Genomic DNA, 22,401 nt, shown 5'->3' on the forward strand with positions numbered 1-22,401 from the left:
GTTTGCAGAAGTTTGGAAACATGTTTGGAACATGTAACTGGCGCCACCATGTGCTCTACTGAGATCTTAACATGTATGACATGTCTACATGAGAACACGTGTGCAAGAGAAATAATATAGAGAAATGTTAAACGTCTAAAGAAAAGAGAGAGAGAGATTAATTTATATTTTGATAATTCAATGATTGTATAAACGGAGTGACGTCACAAGCTGTAGAGTGTTTGTATCCCCCCCCCCCACCATTTTTTCCCCAAATATCAGTGAGTAATTTTTTATTATTATTATTATTATTCTTTATTATTTGATTTTATACTACCAGATTTGTCAGTTACTTCATATACACTAACTAGAGGCTTATTTATTTATTTATTTTTATCTATTCAATTTGACACATAAAACAATTATATTTATCACTGGAGTAAAATCGTCGTGGTCACTATTTGAAAAAATAAAATGTCAAATCTAATTTATAATCTGTAACAAATTTTGTATTATTACCTACAAGAAACAATCGATGCATTCAGTATGCATTTAAAATAATATAACAATAAAAGGTCATCTAAAATATACATATATATATTCTATACATTTCAATTATTCATCCTAATGAATTCATGTGATTTGATTTATTTTTTTATTGCAAAATAAAAACATTTACAAACAAATGCAAATATAGAGGATTATAATGTGCATCTACTGTCACAATTACACCAAAATAAAACAGAATAATAATAAAACAAAAAAATAGGTAGTAGGACAAAAATTTAATTGAATTATTTAGAGAAAAGGCTTCAAATGTTCGTTTTGCGTTTAGATTGTTTACTTATTTTAGAGTGAATTCAGGTGATTACGCTCAGTCGAATACAGTATTTTGACGTCAACCAGCGTTCTCGCACCAGCCAATCCCGTATCCCGCTCGCAGTGCGCTCCAAACGCGTCAACCAATCGGAGCGAACCTGTAGAAATAATCAAGCATCATTGGCTCACAACGTCAATCCGGGTTCCGTCGGAAAGCCAGTTTAGGAGCCGAAAGGTACAAAGATGGCGGAGGTAAGTTGGAAAATAGGGGGAAGGCGTCGTATTTTGGACGTAAATTTTTCTCACCACAGTTCATTATTTTGGAATCTTTATGTCTGATTACGTGTAACAGGACCTTATGTCTAGATAAAGGTCAGTTTGGTGCAGATTTGAATGGTATTGGCCGTCAAAATGGGTGGTTGAAACGTCGACGGGGCTTCTTTAAGCGTCGAGCGTCCGTCTTCGGCGTCAGATCTGACTGAGCTCGCGAGCAGCCAGAAGCTTTTATTAGAGTCGAGCGCTCGGCGTTGGTTCCGCTCGTTTTATTATATATTCAGTTTATAATTTCCACTTATATATTGTGGTATTAAAGAGTAAAAAATACAGTTGGAAGTTTATATTATTTTTTACCCCCATTCAATTAAACGTGTTTATTTGTAAACTGTGACGTTTGACTAATTTACTTTTTATTCGACTAAGCTTGCATTATTTTAAGCGTTAATTATTTTAAACATTATTAATATAATTATATAATCATAGTTTTTGGAAAAAAAAAAAGTTACTACAGTAGAACTGGGATAACTCTAGGGGGGAAAAAATTATTTATAAATAATAATGATAATAATAATAAAAAGTTACTACAGTAGAACTGGGATAACTCTAGGGGGGAAAAATTATTTATAAATAATAATGATAATAATAATAAAAAGTTACTACAGTAGAACTGGGATAACTCTTGGGGTAAAAAATTAAATTATTTATAACTTTTTAGCATTATTATTTATTACAGTAGAACTGGGATAACTAGGGGAAAATAAAATTATTTAAAAATAATAATAAAAAAGTTATTACAGTAGAACTGGATAACTCTAGGGGGAAAAATAAAATTATTTATAAATAATGATAATAATAATAATAAAAAGTTATTACAGTAGAACTGGATAACTCTAGGGGGAAAAATAAAATTATTTATAAATAATGATAATAATAATAATAAAAAGTTACTACAGTAGAACTGGGATAACTCTAGGGGGAAAATAAAATTATTTAAAAATAATAATAAAAAAGTTAATACAGTAGAACTGGATAACTCTAGGGGGAAAAATAAAATTATTTATAAATAATAATAAAAAAGTTAATACAGTAGAACTGGATAACTCTAGGGGGAAAAATAAAATTATTTATAAATAATAATAAAAAAAAGTTACTACAGTAGAACTGGGATAAATAGGGGTAAAAAATAAAGTTATTTATAAATAATAATAAAAAAAGTTATTACAGTAGAACTGGATAACTCTAGGGGGAAAATAAAATTATTTAAAAATAATAATAAAAAAGTTAATACAGTAGAACTGGATAACTCTAGGGGGAAAAATAAAATTATTTATAAATAATGATAATAATAATAATAAAAAGTTACTACAGTAGAACTGGATAACTCTAGGGGGAAAAATAAAATTATTTATAAATAATAATAAAAAAGTTAATACAGTAGAACTGGATAACTCTAGGGGGAAAAATAAAATTATTTATAAATAATGATAATAATAATAATAAAAAGTTACTACAGTAGAACTGGGATAACTCTAGGGGGAAAATAAAATTATTTAAAAATAATAATAAAAAAGTTATTACAGTAGAACTGGATAACTCTAGGGGGAAAAATAAAATTATTTATAAATAATAATAAAAAAGTTACTACAGTAGAACTGGGATAAATAGGGGTAAAAAATAAAGTTATTTATAAATAATAATAATAAAAAAAGTTACTACAGTAGAACTGGGATAACTCTTGGGAGAAAATTAAATTATTTATAAATAATAATTATAATAAAAAATGTACTACAGTAGAACTGGGATAACTCTAGGGGTAAAAAAATTATTTATAAATAATAATTATAATTAAAAAAACATACTACAGTGCTTGCACCCTTTGAATTCAATTACATATTAATTTACGATTTTAGAACTGTAACTATAACTTACTTAATTTGTCAAGGTTGCCAATCTTGGCATGGTTAATTTTTGTAAGGGAAGTGAACCAAAAGTATTTATAATGCCGTACATTTCTCTCAAATATTATGTTTTTTTTTTTTTTTTTTTGTAATTTCAGGTTTCCTTGGGAAGTACAAGCCCAGGTAATTTATCCTCCTTTATTTTTTTTAATCATGTCCATGTATTGAAGAATTACTTTATTAACATGGAGCAGTATAGCTGTTCTTTAAAACAACAAACAGAATAAGTCATCCTTTTAATGCATAATATCACTTATGGTTTTTTTAATCATTAATATTGCTTTTTTCAGTTGGCTCTTTGTCATCGGAAGATCACGATTTTGACCTAACGGCAGACATGCTGGTGCACGATTACGATGACGAACGTACTTTAGAGGAGGAAGAGATGAGAGATGGAGCATCGAGCGGGAGCTCCGAAATCGCTGATCTGGAGAAGGTTTGATTTTATTTTTGGCCAATCTTTATGATGGATTTCGCCTTGAGATGCACAAATATGGCCATTAACTGCTATGATATTATTAACCCATAATGTGTATGTTCACCCTAATGCTTCAGTATAGAATTTTACATTATTTCTAGATTCTTAGTTTCATCCATTTTAATGTTAAAATCCAACTGTAGAATCTTTACCGGATGTCTTTCTCACAGGAGGGGAACATGCCGTTGGAAGAACTGCTGGCGTTGTACAGATATGAAGCTGCAGACTGTGCAGTCGGAGGCTCGAGTGCAGACAGCTCGTCTGTAGAGCTAACTGATGAGCTGCCCGACATGACGTTAGATAAAGTAAATAACTGTTAGATCTTCAGATTAGTTTAGGTTTTTAGATGACTAGACATACTGTAGATTGAGCTGTCAAAGTGACATTCAAATTCGGTATTTTGCTTAAAGTATTGGGCAATTTCAGCATGACGTGACATTTGCAGTATGTGTCATTATAGACACCTGCAGATCGGGAAATGAACTTGTATTATGGGCGTGACTAAAATGGACTTGGGAGTTTTTGGGAGAGCACACACTTTGTAAAATCTTTATTTCGAAATGCACAATACAGAAGTAGTTCTATCCACAATTTTTTTTATGTACTCCTGAGAACATGTAATATTTATTTGTTGTTCGTTGTCATTTAAACAAATTGTGAGAAACCGTCATGACAGTTGAGAAAGTATCCAAAACTTTCCAGAATGCTTGAAAAACCTCCAGACTTTAATCTCAGAGACATTTGTATGATATCCATTAGGCCTAAGCGATATATATAGAATATAAAAAGCAGACTAATTTTACAGTCCTTCAGGGCTGTACAGATATGGTCATATGTGATTATTAAACTGCAAAAAGATCTGATTTAAGACTATAAATATGGTTTGCGTATGCTCGGATGACGTGCTGTTTTTAGAGCTTTTAGAGCAGTTCACATGCATTGTGAAATAAAAAAATACTGCATGTTCAAACATTCATGCAATTCCAAACATTAGTAACCGCCACAAGTTATACACATTTGCAAACATGGCACAGTGTAACAGAAAAGGAGATGACAGCATTTGACCAGATGGGAAACATAAACTATCAAACATACACAGCACTTTCAGTGTCAAAATATAAGCAAAAATAAAAATTCAGTTTTGTATTATAAAAATTGACTGGGACCCACAGTAATAATTTAGTATTATTAATAATTTATGCAATATTCAACTGTGTTCCAAAAAAATAAGTGGAGTAGTTTTAGCACAATTCTAGAATAAAAATATTAAAGTAAATAATGTTTTTTATTAAGCTATGTGTCATTGTATATAAAATATAAAAGTGTGCATCAATTAATTTCCACTTGTGTTTATTTAGTGAAACTTTGGGTATACATGCCTTTTATCATTTTAAAATAGATTTTTATTCAGTGCCTTTAAAATATAGTAACTGTTTGGCTACAATGGCTGTTTCCTTCGATTTAAAGAGCAAAAACATATTTTTTTTAGATATAAATTTGTAGCTATATCGACCAGCCCTAATATCCATCAAGGCTTCATGATGGATTGAATTATGAAGGAAATTGCGATATGGCCTTACACAAATACTAAGCCGCAAAGGGCTGCGTTTTAAAATATATAGTCTGTATTCACCACTTCAGACAGTGCTGCGCGAGCATGTGGCACCCTCTAGTGGGTGTGTGCGGAACACTCTGAGCAGCGCAGCAAAATTAGATGATTTTATCATATTACAGTATATTTAAAAAATATATATATATATATTTTTTTATCCGCTTTTCTCCCAATTTGGAATGCCCAATTCCCACTACTTAGTAGGTCCTCGTGGTTGTGCGGTTGCTCACCTCAATCCGGGTGGCGGAGGACAAATCTCAGATGCCTCCACTTCTGAGACCGTCAATCCATGCATCTGATCACGTGACTCGTTGTGCATGACACCGCGGAGACTCACAGCATGTGGAGACTCATGCTACTCTCTGCGATTCACGCACAACTTACCACACGCCCCATTGAGAGCGAGAACCACTAATCGCGACCACGAGGAGGTTACCCCATGTGACTCTACCCTCCCTAGCAACCGAGCCAATTTGGTTGCTTAGGAGACCTGGCTGGAGTCACTCAGCACACCCTGGATTTGAACTCGCCACTCCAGGGGTGATAGTCATCGTCAATACTCGCTGAGCTACCCAGGGCCCCCTCTTCTTATTACAGTATTAAAATATTTTATCAAAATGATCCCTTCCCAAATGCTGGCAATAAATGCAGTTGCTTGAAACAAGTCACAGATCAAATCAGTAATCGGCGATCTATTTTTAATCATGTTAAAGAACGAGCGGCGGAGGTTTGTGATTCTCTCAATAATATCAATATGATTTGATATGAAGCATCTGTAACACATTTTTATGGGCATTTAAAGTAAAGAAGGGAGACCATTTGTTCATTATATTTAATAATTAACTCTGTACAGAAAGTATCAACTTATTTGAATATTAAGTGATAAAAACATAGCATTATGAATGCAGCGACATCATAAATGTGGCTATTGTAAGTGTATGTATTTTTAAGATAATTCCTTGTCTTATTGGAAAATTATTATTGTTAACATGAGGTGAAAATAGGAGTCCTTTGATCCCTCTTTTGCAATCATAAAATATGTCTGGTTGAAAATGTTGTTTAAAAAAAAAACATTATAGCACTATAATACAGAAAAATATAGATCTTAATGAACAATTTAAAAGGGGTTTTGTTCCTCTGCTTAACCACATTCCTTTACAATATACAGATCTGAAATGTAGGTGGCGCTCTAACGCATTTTAGCCCTCACAGATGTGCTCGTCCATAGACATTCAGTCTAATTTTCAGTTCAAGCACCACCCTCATTATTTCATTAAGTATATCGGCCTCTGAGTGGACTAGAAGCTCAATCTAGGTGTCATTAGAAAGCTGTGATCCTCCCCTTTGTGATGTGTATCATTAATAGTCAGAAACATATTTCTGATGATTCGTTTAGCATGCTTTTCCTGCGGCACTGCTTATTTTGTTCTGGACATCTGAAACATATAATTGGACTATACAGACAAGTCAAAAATTGCTAATTTTTGGTAAAAGCAGATATAAAGTTTTTAGCTATTTGGGGCTTACAGCAGCAGTGATCGGCACATAAAAGAGACATTTGTATTTGATGTTTTACAGAAATCTTTCAAACTGTGGTATTAGGGCAACAAAATAAACTATACAGTCACATTGCTGAGAATGAGAGTTTTCATTTGATAAATGATATGCCTGTTTAGGTGATATTTTAAAGACTTTTATATTCATATTAATATTTCGACCACATGAAATCTAGGTGGCGCTTATATAAGATGTGAATGTTTTTAGGCTTTATTTTGTTATTTTATGTAACGAATGCAGAAGTGATGGTTATGTTGGACACCTTTTAATAACTTGTCTCATTACAGGAGGAGATCGCTAAAGATCTGCTGTCTGGAGACGATGAAGAAACTCAGTCTTCTGCTGATGATCTCACACCGTCTGTGACGTCGCACGAAACAAACGATTTCTTCCCCAGAACTCTTCGATGTAAGCATTTATCCCACCGCTTTTGTAACTTGGTTTTATTGAATAAATGTTCAGGCATTTGATTTTCTCATAGCACTCAAACACTTTTTTTTCTTTTCAGCGAACACTGTTTACGATGGAGACAAAGAGTCTGAGGGAGAGGAAGATGGTTTGAACCCTGAAGATTCCCGCAAGGTGAGGAAGAGCACGGTCATTTGATTTCGGCCCATGAAATTGACGAAAAATACCTTGTCCTGTCAAATGTTTGTAAGCTAAGATGAATTTTCATATTTATTTAGTATTAATCTAGTCAAAGAAATCACTGGCTAAATCGTTTAATTATCGTTATAATGCGTCTTTTCCATCTCATATCCGCTATCGCTGACAATCAAAAAACCCATAATAAAGGGGGCCTGGGTATCTTAGCGAGTATTGACGCTGACTACCACCCCTGGAGTTGCGAGTTTGAATCCAGTGTGTGCTGAGTGACTCCAGCCAGGTCTCCTAAGCAACCAAATTGGCCCGGTTGTTAGGGAGGGTAGAGTCACATGGGGTAACCTCCTCATGGTCGTCATTAGTGGTTCTCGCTCTCAATGGGGCGTGTGGTAAGTTGTGCGTGGATCGCGGAGAGTAGCATGAGCCTCCACATGCTGTGAGTCTCAGCGGTGTCATGCACAACGAGTCACATGATAAGATGCACGGATTGACGGTCTCAGAAGTGGAGGCAACTGAGACGAGTAACTGCGCCACCACGAGGACCTAGTAAGTAGTGGGAATTCCAAAGGGGGTAAAAAAACAAAATATAAGACAAAAAAGACGCATTATGGCGATAATTAAATGATTTTATCAAAGCTTACTGTTGTCGAAAATGACGTATACTGAAAGATATAAACAGAAGTAGAAAAATTTAGAGAAACGTCTGTTGACGTTAGATATAGATTTGGAACACCAGCAAAATGAACCGCTTTAAAACAGATTAATTACTTCACTCACACGCATCCTATTTTAACATGAGTAATCACAGTATCCGCAGCATTTATGCAATATTACAACTGACATCTGCACAGACAATGAAGCAAATGAACATGAACTCATAATATGTTGTGAATACGCTGTTTTTATTTGAAAAATCCCGCTACACGCAATGCAGTATCCTAAACTGACTAAACACGGAAAAGTATCTAAAGCATTCCGAATACAGTAGGCTAACTTCTAAAGAGCAGCTAATACTTCAGTATATTTATTATATGAATGTCTTTTATACGCTTTATACGTATATGTTTGATTCATGTTTAAATTTAAAACTTTTTTATATATATATTTTTTGTAATATTTTTTTTTCATCCAATTTGGAATGCCCAATTCCCACTTCTTAGTAGGTCCTCATGGTGGCGCGGTTACTCGCCTCAATCCGGGTGGCGGAGGACAAGTCTCAGTTGCCGCCGCTTCTGAGACCGTCAATCCGTGCATCTTATAACGTGACTCTCTGTGCATGACACCACGGAGACTCACAGCATGTGGAGGCTCATGCTACTCTCCGCAATCCACACACAACTTACCACACGCCCCATTGAGAGCGAGAACCACTAATCACGACCATGAGGAGGTTACCCCTTGTGACTCTACCCTTCCTAGCAACTGGGCCAATCTGGTTGCTTAGGAGACCTGGCTGGAGTCTAACTATTTTCTAACTATTTGAATATTTGATTAAAGTTTAGTCTGTTACAGTTTGATGCACGTTTTTGTCATTTTGCACATTTTCGTCAACTAAAAGATATTATTTTCATTGACAAATTATATGCCAGAGTAAAACTGGCTAAAATGACTGAATATATCATGACAAATATTGACTAATTTTAAAGGACTTTTTCATCAAAAGACAAACTGACTAAAACAAAAAACTGTTAAAATTAAAGGAATATTTCGGGTTCAATACAAGTTGAGCTCAATCAGCAGCATTTGTGGCATAAAGTTTATAACCACAAAAATGTATTTCGACTCATCCCTCCGTTTCTTTAAAAAAGCAAAAATCAAGGTTACAGTGAGGCACTTACAATGGAAATGAATGGGGCCAATATTTGGAGGGTTTAAACAGAAATGTGAAGCTTAAAATTTAGAAAAGCACGTACATTCGTCTGTTAAAACTTGTGTATAATTTGAGCTGTAAAGTTGTTTAAATAGTCATTTTTACAGTCATTTTAGGGCTTGCTGTGTTGGCATCGTCATGGTAATGAAGCTGTAAAATTGGCTATAACTTAGTAAAAAAAAAAAAGGTTAGTAAGTGATTTTATCACACTAAAATCATGTTAACACACACATTAACACAGGTACATTTTCTGGCTATTATTTTGAAACAGTGAGTATTTTAACATTTTAAAAATTGGCCCCATTCACTTTCATTGTAAGTGCCTCACTGGAACCCAAGTTTTTGCTTTTTTTAAAGAAAAGGACGGATGAGTCAATTTTGTGGCAATCAATATTATGCCTCAAATGCTGTTGATTGAGCTTAACTTGTATTGAACCCAGAATATTCCTTTAACACTGTATTTATTATCCTAATTAAAATTGTTGCCATAAAAACCGATATAAACAGCAATGCACCTCCTCACTCCATATCTTGACACATCTAGTTTTAATTTCTTTGTGATAAATTCTAAACAAATTGACGTGTTTGTATTGCTTTCACAGGAAATCATGGTGGGGTCTGACTATCAAGCAGAAATTCCCACGCTTGCCTGTTATAATGACCATGAAAAAGGTGAGTGTCGGATATTTTGAAACTGTGAATATGTGTCCTTTTGGGAAGACCTCAGTTTTAAAATTATCTTTCTAAACTGTCTTTTAATTGTGTTTCTTCAGTGTATGCCGAGGAAGATCAGCTACTGTGGCAGCCGGACATGTTGCCCGAGTCTAAAGTCAAAAGCTTCTTACAGGACGCTGCTCTGAGTGTGGAAGGACAGATGGAGGCAGATGGACCGTGTTCTCTCGTCAAAGACAATGAGCAGGTAAAGATCTACCACATACATTATGCACAATGTTCCAATCCTCCTCTTCAAAGACAACCCTCAAGTAAACTTTTTTTTGTTTTTGTCATCTAGGCCTTATATGAGCTCTTGAAATGCAACTACAATGTCCAGAAAGCTCTTGAACGGTATCGCAGCAGTGAAAAATCTTTAAAAGGTGTGTGGATTTCCATGTTGTAGTTTTCAGTATGATGATGCTGAAAGTGCTTGAATTAGAAGTTTGAATGTTGCTTTTAAACCTAAAATATTTTTTAATCTTTTTATTGTAGATGAGATGCTCCCGTGGTCTGAAGAAGAATGTCGAAATTTTGAGCACGCTCTTCTGTTGTACGAGAAGAACTTCCACCTCATCCAGAAACACAAAGTAAGATGATGACAACATCTTTCGTTTTCTTTGTATATCCTAAAAAAATCTCAGATTGCACCTAAAGTCCTTATTTATTTGTATGGTGACTTTTGTGTTTATTCTCAAGGTCAACACGAGGACGGTGGCCGAATGTGTCGCATTTTACTACATGTGGAAGAAGTCTGAACGATTTGACTTTTTCGTCCAGCAAAACCGATTTGGAAAAAAGAAGTTCAGCAGTTATCCTGGTGTTACGTGAGTTTCTCAAGCATTCATACAGACTAAGGATGGGCATTTGATTAATTTTAATGAACAGTATAGATGCGAGCAGCAATTAACGGGGTTCAAGCGGTTTAAGGCCTTTGGTCCGATCTCCATAAAAGTCTGCATGCTTGTTTAGAATCATATGTCGCATGTGCTCAGCTAATTTCGTGAAGTTCTGAGTTTTTGTTTAGGAATTTTAGGCTTATTGGTACACTTGACCAAACCCATTTTCCAAATGACACTGTTATAGCTACCAAAGGGTAAAGGGTGTCCGATTTCTTTCAAATTTCTCACAGACCTCTACAGCCAGGAGTCGAACAGGCCCACCGAATTTTGTGCCGATCGGCCTCCGTTCAACTTCATTGGCCGATGGCGGCCATGTTTTTTGAGATATGCCAGTGTTCTCATAGACAGTCATGGCACCTTGGACAAAGACACTGCAAGCCGATTTTCAACTCAATCAGACTAACGGTTGCGTAGTTATTGCTGTTCATGTTTTTTTCCTGTTATAGCGCCATCAAGTGGCCAAACTCCACGGTGTTTTTACTGTGACCTCAGATTGAGCTTATACACGTGTACCGAGTTTGGTGAAAATATCTCATTTCGTTCGGTTGTTTTGAAGTCAATAGGATTAACAGTTTCATAGTTACTGCCAATTTCATGTTTATTGGTATTAGAGCGCCACCATGTGACAAAACCGCGCCAACTTTTCTGGGCGACCAAAGATTGACCTCTTGCATATGCATGCCAAGTTTGGTGAAGATATCTCATTTCCTTGAAGAGTTATAGCCATTTACGTAAAATTGGCCACTCCTACTTCCGACGTTTTCGCATACCGTAGCTTGCTCGAGTCGAAAGTTCAAACTTTTTTTGATAACTTTTGATATTGAGACTCCATAGAATCGTTTGGCACTGGTTTGGTCCCGATCAGACGAAAAACCTAGGACTAGTTCGCAAAAGTAGGTTTTATGAAAAATCCAAGATAGCGGAAAATTTTTATAGGCAGAAATGAAATCGGAGATATACGTTTTGTTTGGTTTGAGCCAAGGATTCCAGTGGTATAACGAGTCTGCGACAAACGGTCTAGAAGTTATGAGCAGTTTCGCGTTTTTGATCGCCGTAGCGCCCCCTATCAACCGATTTCGCCGAGTCCGTGTTTCTGAGTAGCGAGCAGTACTACTACCATCTGACCAAGTTTCAAGTCTCTAGGCCTTACGGTTTGCTCTGCCCAATCAGTTTTATGGCGGAATAATAATAATAATAATACAAATCTTAACAATTACAGTAAGGTTTCAGCGCTAAGCGCTTGAACCCCTAATACAAATTTGAACAATTACAACAGGGTTTCAGCGCCAAGCGCTTGAACCCCTAAATACTCATCCAAAATGAGAAAAAAAAAAAAGATTTAAAAATAACAGTTAAAAACATTTGCACTCACTTGGGGCTTAGGAACAAACCAATACTGATGGCATTAGGGTAATGCACACACACTCTGAGGGCCCTATTTTAAGAGCGCTAGCATTAAGCGCAGTGCTATGCCATAATTCTTAGCGTGTGTTCACACTTTGCATGTTTGGTCGATTAAAACGAACTCTGTGTTAGTGCGGTTCATTTGAACAAGTGTGAACGCTGCCATCCGAACCTTGGTGCGCACCAAACAAGCGGACCGAGACCCCCTGAATAGTGGGTCTCGGTCTGCTTCCAAACGAACTCTGGTGCAGTTTGATTGATATATGAATGCAGCATGGACCAAAGACGTCAAAACGGACCAATAACAGGAAGTAATTTGCCTTTAATACTGACCTCAAGCATACCTGGTTCTTCTCATCATAGGAGCTATGTTGCCCGTTACAGTTCGTACAGGCGTCGGAACCGCCGTCTCCTTGCAGCATATCTTCGTTTGTGTGTGCAACGGAGGAATTCCTGCCGCTGTTTTGACTACTTTACACATTTTATTAGCTCTTCATTTGTTCTCAGCTGGTAAAAATACCACCATATATATATATACATAAATCCTATGAGCGCATTTAGCCCAGCAGCCAGCATTGTTTTGGATGTTCGGCAAGTTCCATCGCAAAATGTACGTCATAAAAGCTGTCCAATCAGGTTGTGACCTTGTGCCATTTGTTTTGTATCTTTAGGTTCGGTGTTAAAAATGGCAGTGTGAACGCTAAGTGAACCAGGACTAAATGTATAATTTTCTTTTTTGGTCCGGACCAAGAAAACCGAACTACAAGTGTGAACACACCCTTAAACACACAGTCAGTGGGCATGGCCATGTAGTTTTGGTCATTTGTGCAAGCATGCGCTAATGAGGTCAAGTGCAATTTTAATTTGGAGGTTCTTCTCCAGTTATTCCACCATCTGCGTCCAATAATATAGTCCATTCCCTGTCAAGCACCAGCAGTATAAACAAAGACAGCACATTCATAAGAAGTTGGTAGTGTAAATGGACTGTATGCAATGAATTGGTAGAATAGAAATATTGACCTGCATTATTTTGTGCATTAACTGCATCCTTGTTAAATGGGACACGCTTCTTTTACACGCATGGAAATGTGGATCAGGATTTGGATACAGGCTCCATGAAATTATAGTGAATGTATTAATCATTTTCATCTACTGACACACAAATCATGGCTAGTATTAACTAGGGATGGGCACGAGTACTCGGGTACTTGGACGTGGCAGCAATGATCGATGGTGATCATGCATGATGTGACTTTTCACTTAATTCGAAATTCAGTGACAATTACCTGACAACTAAACCCAAACGTGTCAAAGAGGGAGCTTATTTTTAATTTTGATTACGTTGTGATTTTGAGGGGTATATTGATTGTCAGAGACGTCTCATAGCAACCAAACTGATATATGACGCTGCAATGCTAACGTTACGATAATCAAAAGAGTGCAGTTAACCGTGTTGTGAAAACATCTGTCTCTGCAAAACGTTTGCTGAACACTTTATTATTTATTGTAAGAACTTTGACTCTTTAATGGATATTTAATAAAAGTGAACGTTTGTCACTGACTGTAAACCTCCCTGCCCTGGGTGCTGACATGTTTGCGTGATGTAACACACACCTACATCTTGTCGAAAAGGGAGTTGAAGATTTCCGTTTCCAAGTTAGAAGTCTGACATAAAGTGTCATTCCGTTGCACTTTCCCCAGTTGAAAGGTGGAAATTCCGACTCTTGAGTCGAATGGAACGCTTCATGAATTATCACAGCAACAACAATATGGAGCATCGCAGCTTTCCCCACAAGAGCGAACACTTGGAGACACGCACGCACACACATGCACATACACGCATCAGGCAGTATGGCAGTGGACTCAATGCGCTGAAGCAGCGCATATACAGCAGGTGAGTGTTTCAAACAGCTAGATAGAGCGCAGCTAAACGGAGCAGAATGCAGCGCCTTCAAAACTGAACTTCAACTTAACACGCATATTAAAAACGCGATGGTTATGGCGTCTCCTGCTAAGCCAACCACGATTTGAAAACAGACGGTTCAGACAGTCACTAAAAAAACTGGTGCGAGCTTACTAAGATTTCTACGGTAACCTGAAGGAAGAACAGACAGACGCGCGTTGTGTGCATTCTGTCATTGAGTTGGGCAGCGAATCTTCACATAATGACAAAATATGATGCATTATATTTTGATTATGCAATCGTTTGTACATTTTGTAACATTATTTATAACAGCCTATAATAATGAATAGACGATACACTGGAACAACATGACGCAATGCAGCAGCCAAAGACGTTTGTCAGACATGTTGTTATATATACAGTAATGTACATGTCATTGCCCCTCGAGGACTTGACGAGTACTTAGTCAGAGGACTCAAGAAGACAAAATGACCAAAATGCCCATCCCTAATATTAACAGTGTTTGTAACGGCATGCACTTCACTTCGAACGGTTGATTTCCAATTTTGAAAAATAAAGTTCATTTATTGAAACATGAAAAAATTAAACTAAAAATATTTCTAAATTCAAATTACACTTCAAACGAAATGAAAATATAATCAAAATAACAAATTGGTCAAAAAAATAATTAAAACATTTTACTCTCTCCTTCCACTTGCTCCTTTTGCAGTGACTTAGTCTACAACAACAGGTAGAAAAAAATACCAAAACAAATTAGATCATAAATACAATTATAAATATAAAAAATAATAGTTGAAAAATAAACCATGACCTAAAGACAGTTTATCACAAATCTCATTTTTGTTTTTATAAAACAAACAGTGACGACAACAGTGTATTTTCAGAGTTTGGACATTAACTTTATTACCACCTGCTGGTGGAATCTCCAAACTGCAAATGCAGGAACTGAATTTGGACTTTGCGCTTAAAACAGACGTGTTATTGAAGCATCTTAGCGCAATGACCTATTTCTCAGGAAAATAGCAAATTACGCTTTACACCACTTTAACATACAATTCACCCATGGTTTGCACTCATACACACAGTTAGCGCAAACACTGCTACCCACGCTCTCCTGAAAATTGGATAAGACATAAGGCACGGTTGTTGCGCTTTGTGTGCTTGCGAAAATAGAGCCCTGAGTCTACATAAAGAGGCTATCACATTTATAACATTATACATGTTATTATTCAGAAAAAACAAGTGAAAGTTGGATTTTTATAAAATGTGCCCTGCACATACACATACTGGTCTGATAAGCTTCAGAGTTTCTTGTGCCGCTTCGTATTTTCTTTCCAACATAAAATCAGATCCTCGTCCGTTGGTTTGCAGTACTCAACAAGAACTGAATACCAATAGAGTAGAATTCAATAATCAAAATATTACAAGTAATGCTACATTTGGCTTTGCTTGAAAACACAGATGCTATCATAGTAATTTTTCATCCAACCTACACGACACACATCCACAGCCCAATTGTAACTGCATGATTTGGTTGAGTTTCAGAGGAAAAGTACAGTTTAATGGCAGGCAAATGCGCAAAGGAAATTACATTTTCAATATTTTAGTGTTTTTAGTAGTTGACTTGCTGGTGCAGAAGGAGTACTCAGTAACTCGTACACATCCCTTATACAGACACATGTGGTCAGGGCCGTCTCTGACCATTTTGGCGCCCTTTGCGAGATTGCTAATTGTCACCCTGGGGGAGCGATCTCATCCTGTCGGTTCGTGGTCCAGTCTGCATTGCACCCCCCCCCCAGCTGGTGGTCGCCTATACCTAGAAACGGCCCTGCATGTGGTAGTTTTGTTTAATTCAGTGGACAGTAAGATGCAAAATTCTCCTAATCATTTAGCCAGCATGAATCAGTCTTATCCTCTTGAACTGAAGATTGATTCTCTCTTCGCCATTTCTGCAGGGATCTGATGGACCGGTTGGTGGATGAGGCCGAGGGTTTGGTCGATGGATCTGCATCAGTGTGTTCCAGCAGCAGCAGCAGAATAGAACCTCCAACCGAACAACAACTCAACATCCTGAACTCCATCACAGCCAGTGACCTCTCCGGTACGTCCACAACATGCAAGTGTTTCTGGACACAAGCTGTCTTCTATCGGTTCACCTTATTTTGACACCAGCCTTTAATTTACACTGGTGGCCAAAAGTTTGGAATAATGTACAGATTTAGCTGTTTCGGAAGGAAACTGGTTCTTTAATTCACCAAAGTGGCATTCAACTGATCACAAAGTATAGTCAGGACATTACTGATGTAAAAAAACAGCACCATCACTACTCCTTACATGTGCTCAGCTGACAGCTTCATTGAATTCTACCCGCTCAACACCAGTTTCATGTACAACAGTAAAGAGAAGACTCAGGGGTGCAGGCCTTATGGGAAGAACTGCAAAGAAAAAGCCACTTTTGAAACAGAAAAACTAAAAGAAAATTGAGCTTTTGTGGGATCAGTTAGACTGTAAGGTGTGTGAGAAGTGCCCGACAAGACAGTCACATCTATGGCAAGTGCTACAGGAAGTGTGGGGTGAAATGTCACCTGAGTATCTGGACAAACTGACCGCTAGAATAACAAGGATCTGCAAAGCTGTCATTGCTGCACGTGGAGGATTTTTTGATGAGAATTCTTTGAAGTAGTTTAAGAAGTTCTGAACATTTTTTCAAATTGTAATAGTAATTTTTCACGTTATTAATGTCCTGACTATACATTGTGATCAGTTGAATGCCACTTTAGTGAATAAAAGTACCAATTTCTTTCCAAAAGAGCAAAATCTGTACATTATTCCAAACTTTTAGCTGCCAGTGTATGTATTTGTGATTGAAGCACTAAGGCCCTCAAGGTTGTACATTGCACTGATTTGCCAGAGTTTTTAGGCATGACTGGACATTAAACATTGGTAAAATCACTGAAGCACAGCCTCTTTTGGCTTATTGCTTTTATAAAATGGCAGCACTAATAATTAGTGCTAGACCAATATATTGGACAATATTTGTCCATTTTGAGATTATTGTCATTGGCCAATGACGATTGGCCGATTGGCAATAGTCGTTTTGACTGGCAGTTCCAAAATCTACCAACAGCCATATCAATGCATAATGCTAATTTCTGCATTCATATTTTGTTTGTTTTAATTTAAGTAAAATCTAAAATGTAAGTGTCCATTAGACTTACAGTAGATTGTTGCCAAGAAATTTCCTGCATTTGGGTTTCAAGCAACTTGGTGCATTAATATATAATCCAAGTGAAGGTTAGGTTAGGTTCTGAAAACAATGAGACAAATTTTTGGCAGTTAGTCCACAGTATATGTAAATGGTGAGCTTTTAAATTTGAGTGAAAAATTGCTGGCAGCATCCCAAAATTATTATTATTTTTGTGGTGATGTCCTAAATTTTAATGCATGTAATTCTGGTTCTGTTCACTCCATCTCCCTCCAAAAAGTCCTATTTTATTCCACTAAATGGCTGCAAGCTATTTTATTCTCTATCACAGTCCATCACAAAATGCCAATCTGAAATGTAGGTGGTGCTCTAACGCATTTTAGCCCTCACAGATGTGCTCGTCCATAGACATTCAGTCTAATTTTCAGTTCAAGCACCACCCTCGTTATTTCATAAAATATATCGGCCTCTGAGTGGACTAGAAGCTCAATCTAAGTGTCATTAAAAAGCTGATTCTCCCCTTTGTATAACATTGTATCATCAATATATTTCCAATATAAATTGTTTTTCTGATTTGTTTAGCATGCTGTTCCTGCTACACCACATATTTTGTTCTGGACATCTAATATATAACATTAGATTATTCACACAAGCAAGCTCGCAGACAAGTAAAATACAAATCGAAAATTGACAACAGTTCATGATTGGTTAATTGTTGCAGCTTTAATAATGCTTAACTGTTTCCCTCTTCACGCAGCATTGACGAGCACTGTGGCATCGGTGTGTAACCCAGCAGACGTGAGCTGTCTGGACTCCTACAACTTCTCCCCACTTGACGGGCTGCACCGTGGCACGCTGAGTCACGAGGAACCTCTCAATTATTCCAACAACAGAGACGGCGACTGTCTGAACCTGCTCGAAACAGGTTTCTATCACTCAGACCTCAGCCAGATTAACGTGTGCAGCGAGGACTGCGAACGGCCCCCAGCCAAACGGCTCAAAATGGGTCTGTCAGAACCGTTCATAAACGACGTATCAGTCGGCAACAGAAACATGGGTGTGGACTACGAGAGCCGCACGCGCCACATCACGAGTGCAAAAATGGCGGTTTCGGTCACTGACTTTGCCGGTTTATCGGCCGGTGAGGCTGGCAGCTTCATGACCTCGCACGCACTACACCAGCACGTGGCATTACAGTCCGAGTAAACAAAAGTAGTGCCTTCAAACGGGACTACCTGCAATCAAATGTGTACATAGCCGCTTCCTGGAAATTCCTTTTTCGTTTTCCGATTATATGCGTGCGTGCGTGCGTGTGTGTGTGTATATATGTGTGTGTGTGTGTGTGTGTGTGTGTGTGTGTGTGTGTGTGTGTGTGTACAGATTTCTTTTTAGATTTTTTTTTTTTTTTTTTTACTATGACATCAGTGATGTCTAATTGTACAGACTTAAATCTTGATTTCTCAAGAGTTAATTCAGCCATTTATTTCCAGTCTTGAAATTTTGGAAGTGTCATAACGTGTCTACGTCCGAATACTGTGGAAAACTTGTGATGGGAGTTATCGCACAAACTGATGGATCTCACACCTTCGGCCGACGGCAAGGTTTTTTTTTTTTAGCCATGATGATTGGCTATTCAACCTCTCGTCTGTGGTACTTATCAGTGTTTACAGGTGTTTGTTCCTGGGCCTTGGCGCACATAGCGGTCAAAATGGGGCTTTTGGTATCTACCGTCTGAACACCATTTGCTCTAATACCACTGTTGATGGAGCCATTTTTTGCACCATGAAAAAGCAGCTCTATTTATTTTACAGTAAATAGTCATTGAGCATCACAACCCTAAAAATGTAACATAAGTTGTAATGAAAGAAGAAAAAAGACTGTAAACAAACAATGAATGGTTTTACACAATTTGTGAAACATTACGGTGGTTATTGGAAACTTAAATAGACCCTTAAAGAAATATTTCAGGTTCAATACAAGTTTAGCTCAATCGACAGCATTTGTGGCATAATGTTGATTTACCACAAGAATACATTTTGACTCGTCACTCCTTAAAAAAAAAAAATAGAATCAACGTTACAGTGAGGCACTTACAATGGAAGTGAATACGGCCAATGTAAACATAATACTACCCTGTTTCAAAAGTATAGCCTCAAAACGTAAACGGTATGTGTGTTAACATGATTTTTAATGTGAGAAAATCGCTTCTGTTAAGTTGTATCCAGTTTTACAACTTCGTTGCAACGATGTAACGCTGTACACCCTGAAAATGAGGATTTAAACAACTTTACAGCTCAAATAATACATGAGTTTTAACAGAAGAATTAATATAAAATTATAAGCTTCACATTTCTACATTTAAACCCTCCAAAAATTGCCCCGTTGACTTCCATTGTAAGTGCCTCACTGTAACCTACTTTTTTGCTTTTTTAAAGAAAAGGACGGACGAGTCGAAATTCATTTTTATGGTAATCAACATTATGCCACATAACTTAAACCTGGAATATTCCTTTTGCTACTAAACGATTCTTACAACATAACCTGTCAGAGGTATAAAAACACTGCGATGACATGTATAATTTTTCTACTTTGCATATTTATTAGTGTTGTTTATATTCTCCCTTCCCTTATTGCAACTTTTGCTTTATCGAATAGTTGATAGTTGGGCGTATTTATTGAAATAAAGTCCATTGGACTGCAGTTTGGTCGTTACAGAGAATAGTCAAACTCTAAGGTTTTTTTTTTTTTCTGAAATGGTTGTGAAATTATTGGCACATGTCATGTTGAGTTTGTTTTTTATTTTCAAATGTGTACAAGATCATTTGTTCAATATTTCAGAATTGCTATTTATTTAAATTGTTTGCAGGGATTTCTTAATCACAGTTGGTTGAAGACATCGGGAACAGAATTAGCCGCAGTTTTAACGTCTGTTTCCTTTAGTAAACGATTATGCAAAGTTGTACATTTTATTTCTGTTTATCTGCCTTTTTCCATCACTGATTTCACTGCCTGGTTCCAGATCTTTGCTTATAAGACGAGAATATCTATGCATCTACTTAAATGAGCGAAAATCACAAACTACATGAAATGTTTTGGATTAGTTACACCATGATTAAATGGATCATATTTGCCCTTTCATTTTTCTCCTTTTACAAATGTATTTACCTCTTTCTTTCAGAAAAGTTTTACATACTCTCGAATGGCAATAATATGTAAATATGTACAGATACATACATACATACTTTTTTTTTCTTCCTCGGCAAACAGACTTGAACTTAAACTTAAATTCTGTACTTTTGAGTCTGTTCATATGCCACAAGAATGCCTTCTTTACTGTTTCGCTGAAGTTTTTCTTCGTAAGAGATTTGCTTAAAAAGAGTTATTTATTTATTTATTCACTCAATTGCAAGTGGGTGTAGCGTGTTAGCGTTCTGTACTCGAGTGAAATAAAGTATCCTCCCAGGATGTGGGGTTTCTTACCCTGTTTTAACACCATTGTGGTCCATTTGGATACACGCTAGAGAAGGATCACTGTGTTCACAGGACGTGGTTGAGCTAGCTGAATGTACAGTATTAATGCATCTTAGGGATTTACTGAACTCATTCGATGACAAGAATGTTTTTGGTTAAGGCACAACCCGATTTGCAATGTTGCCTTAATCCTCATTTCAAAACTTGCATGATGAATCTACCTGGAAAACACAAAGACTAGTGAATTATGTGCGGTCTTTTTGGAGAGTTTTCATCTTGAAAGGCTTGTGATATGTCTGTAAAATTGTTTCCTTGTATCTGCAGCCAGAATTCTCCATATATATATATATATATTTTTGTCTTTACATACTTGAAGGATGTGTATTGATACATTAAAATACATTTAATACAATATTCTCCAATTCAGTCCTGTAGGTTGTGCAATTAATTTATTCTGTCCCTCCCAGGATTGAAAAGAGTTTAGGAAATTGTGTTGGTGCAGTAATTTATGTCCAAAGTTTGTAAAAAAATAAATAAATAAATAAAAATAAGTTATAGCTTAATTCAAATTGTAACATAGTAATGGTCATCTGCTTCCAGGGAAAAAATTGTACATTTAAAAACCTTCCCTTATCTAATGTTTTTGTATTTTAAAGTATACAATCAGTTTTCTTTCATTCATGCTTTTGGAGTAAAAAAAGCTAATAAATTTCAGTTCTTCAACACTTTGGTGTAATAAAATAATAGTGTTACATAGACAATCAAGCGGGAATTAATATTCGAAAGGAAGTTTTATCATTCTTAATGTTTGTACAGAAGACACTGTTCTTGTTTTGTTTTGTATTTGTATTTTATGTTGTACTTAACTGGCGATCCGTTCCAGGAATAAAGTTCTGGAGATATTCTTACCGTCTTGCTGAGTTTATAAAAAAATGCAAATGTTATTTAACTTCAACCCCTTAAGCTCTGAAGGTGTTTTTAAAGATTTAAAGGCTTATAACTAAACAAAAAACAAAACAAAACAAGGAGGGTCATGTGTTTGGTGTCAATGTAAAGAAAACTTTTCAAATTCTTTAATGATGATACATTCTGCTACAAAAAAAAAAAAAAAGTACTTTTTTCTTATTTGACATTATATATCTCTGGTTGTAAACAAGGTGGCTCAGAAAAACTGCTTTTGTTTTGTTCCCAATCATCTCAACTGTATCTGAGAAACATTTTGTGTCGATTCGACAAAGTAATCAAAAGTTATAGCATTACAAATATTATTAATCATAGTGTCCAAAAACGTCTCCAAACAAATAAAACATAATAATTGTATATATGAACTAATTACACATGCAAACACAACAATGACTAAAGGTTTGTATAGCATGAAGACATGATTTCAGTAATGAGATTTCACAGAATGAGTTTCATTCTGTGCCATTTGAGTCATCATTGTGTCTGTGTCATGTATTTGGCGCCATCTCCTGGTGGTCATATGTAACATTGTGCTTCATGTGGATTATCTAATGATCTATGCATCTGATTATCTTGTGTGTGGACTCGTTTTAAAGATAATCACCTCCTCTAAGAAATGGTATGTGATATTTCATGTTCTGTTGATTTTTTTTCTGAAATTATAAGCGA

General features: G+C 36.3%; 1 protein-coding gene across 1 annotated transcript; it reads left to right on the plus strand.

The window, feature by feature from the left end:
• The first annotated feature begins 1,005 nt into the window (after positions 1–1,005).
• Positions 1,006–21,674, plus strand: mier3a (mesoderm induction early response 1, family member 3 a). Its single transcript, XM_051686365.1, has 13 exons — positions 1,006–1,050; positions 3,131–3,155; positions 3,323–3,468; positions 3,681–3,815; positions 6,967–7,087; positions 7,188–7,261; positions 9,755–9,824; positions 9,926–10,071; positions 10,165–10,246; positions 10,359–10,453; positions 10,563–10,690; positions 16,049–16,194; positions 18,056–21,674. The coding sequence occupies exons 1-13, from the start codon at positions 1,042–1,044 to the stop codon at positions 18,502–18,504; spliced, it is 1,626 nt and encodes a 541-aa protein (XP_051542325.1). The 5' UTR covers positions 1,006–1,041; the 3' UTR covers positions 18,505–21,674.
• Positions 21,675–22,401: the final 727 nt, after the last annotated feature.

This window comes from Myxocyprinus asiaticus, chromosome 43 (assembly GCF_019703515.2).
Source record: "Myxocyprinus asiaticus isolate MX2 ecotype Aquarium Trade chromosome 43, UBuf_Myxa_2, whole genome shotgun sequence".
NCBI classification, from domain to species: domain Eukaryota; kingdom Metazoa; phylum Chordata; class Actinopteri; order Cypriniformes; family Catostomidae; genus Myxocyprinus; species Myxocyprinus asiaticus.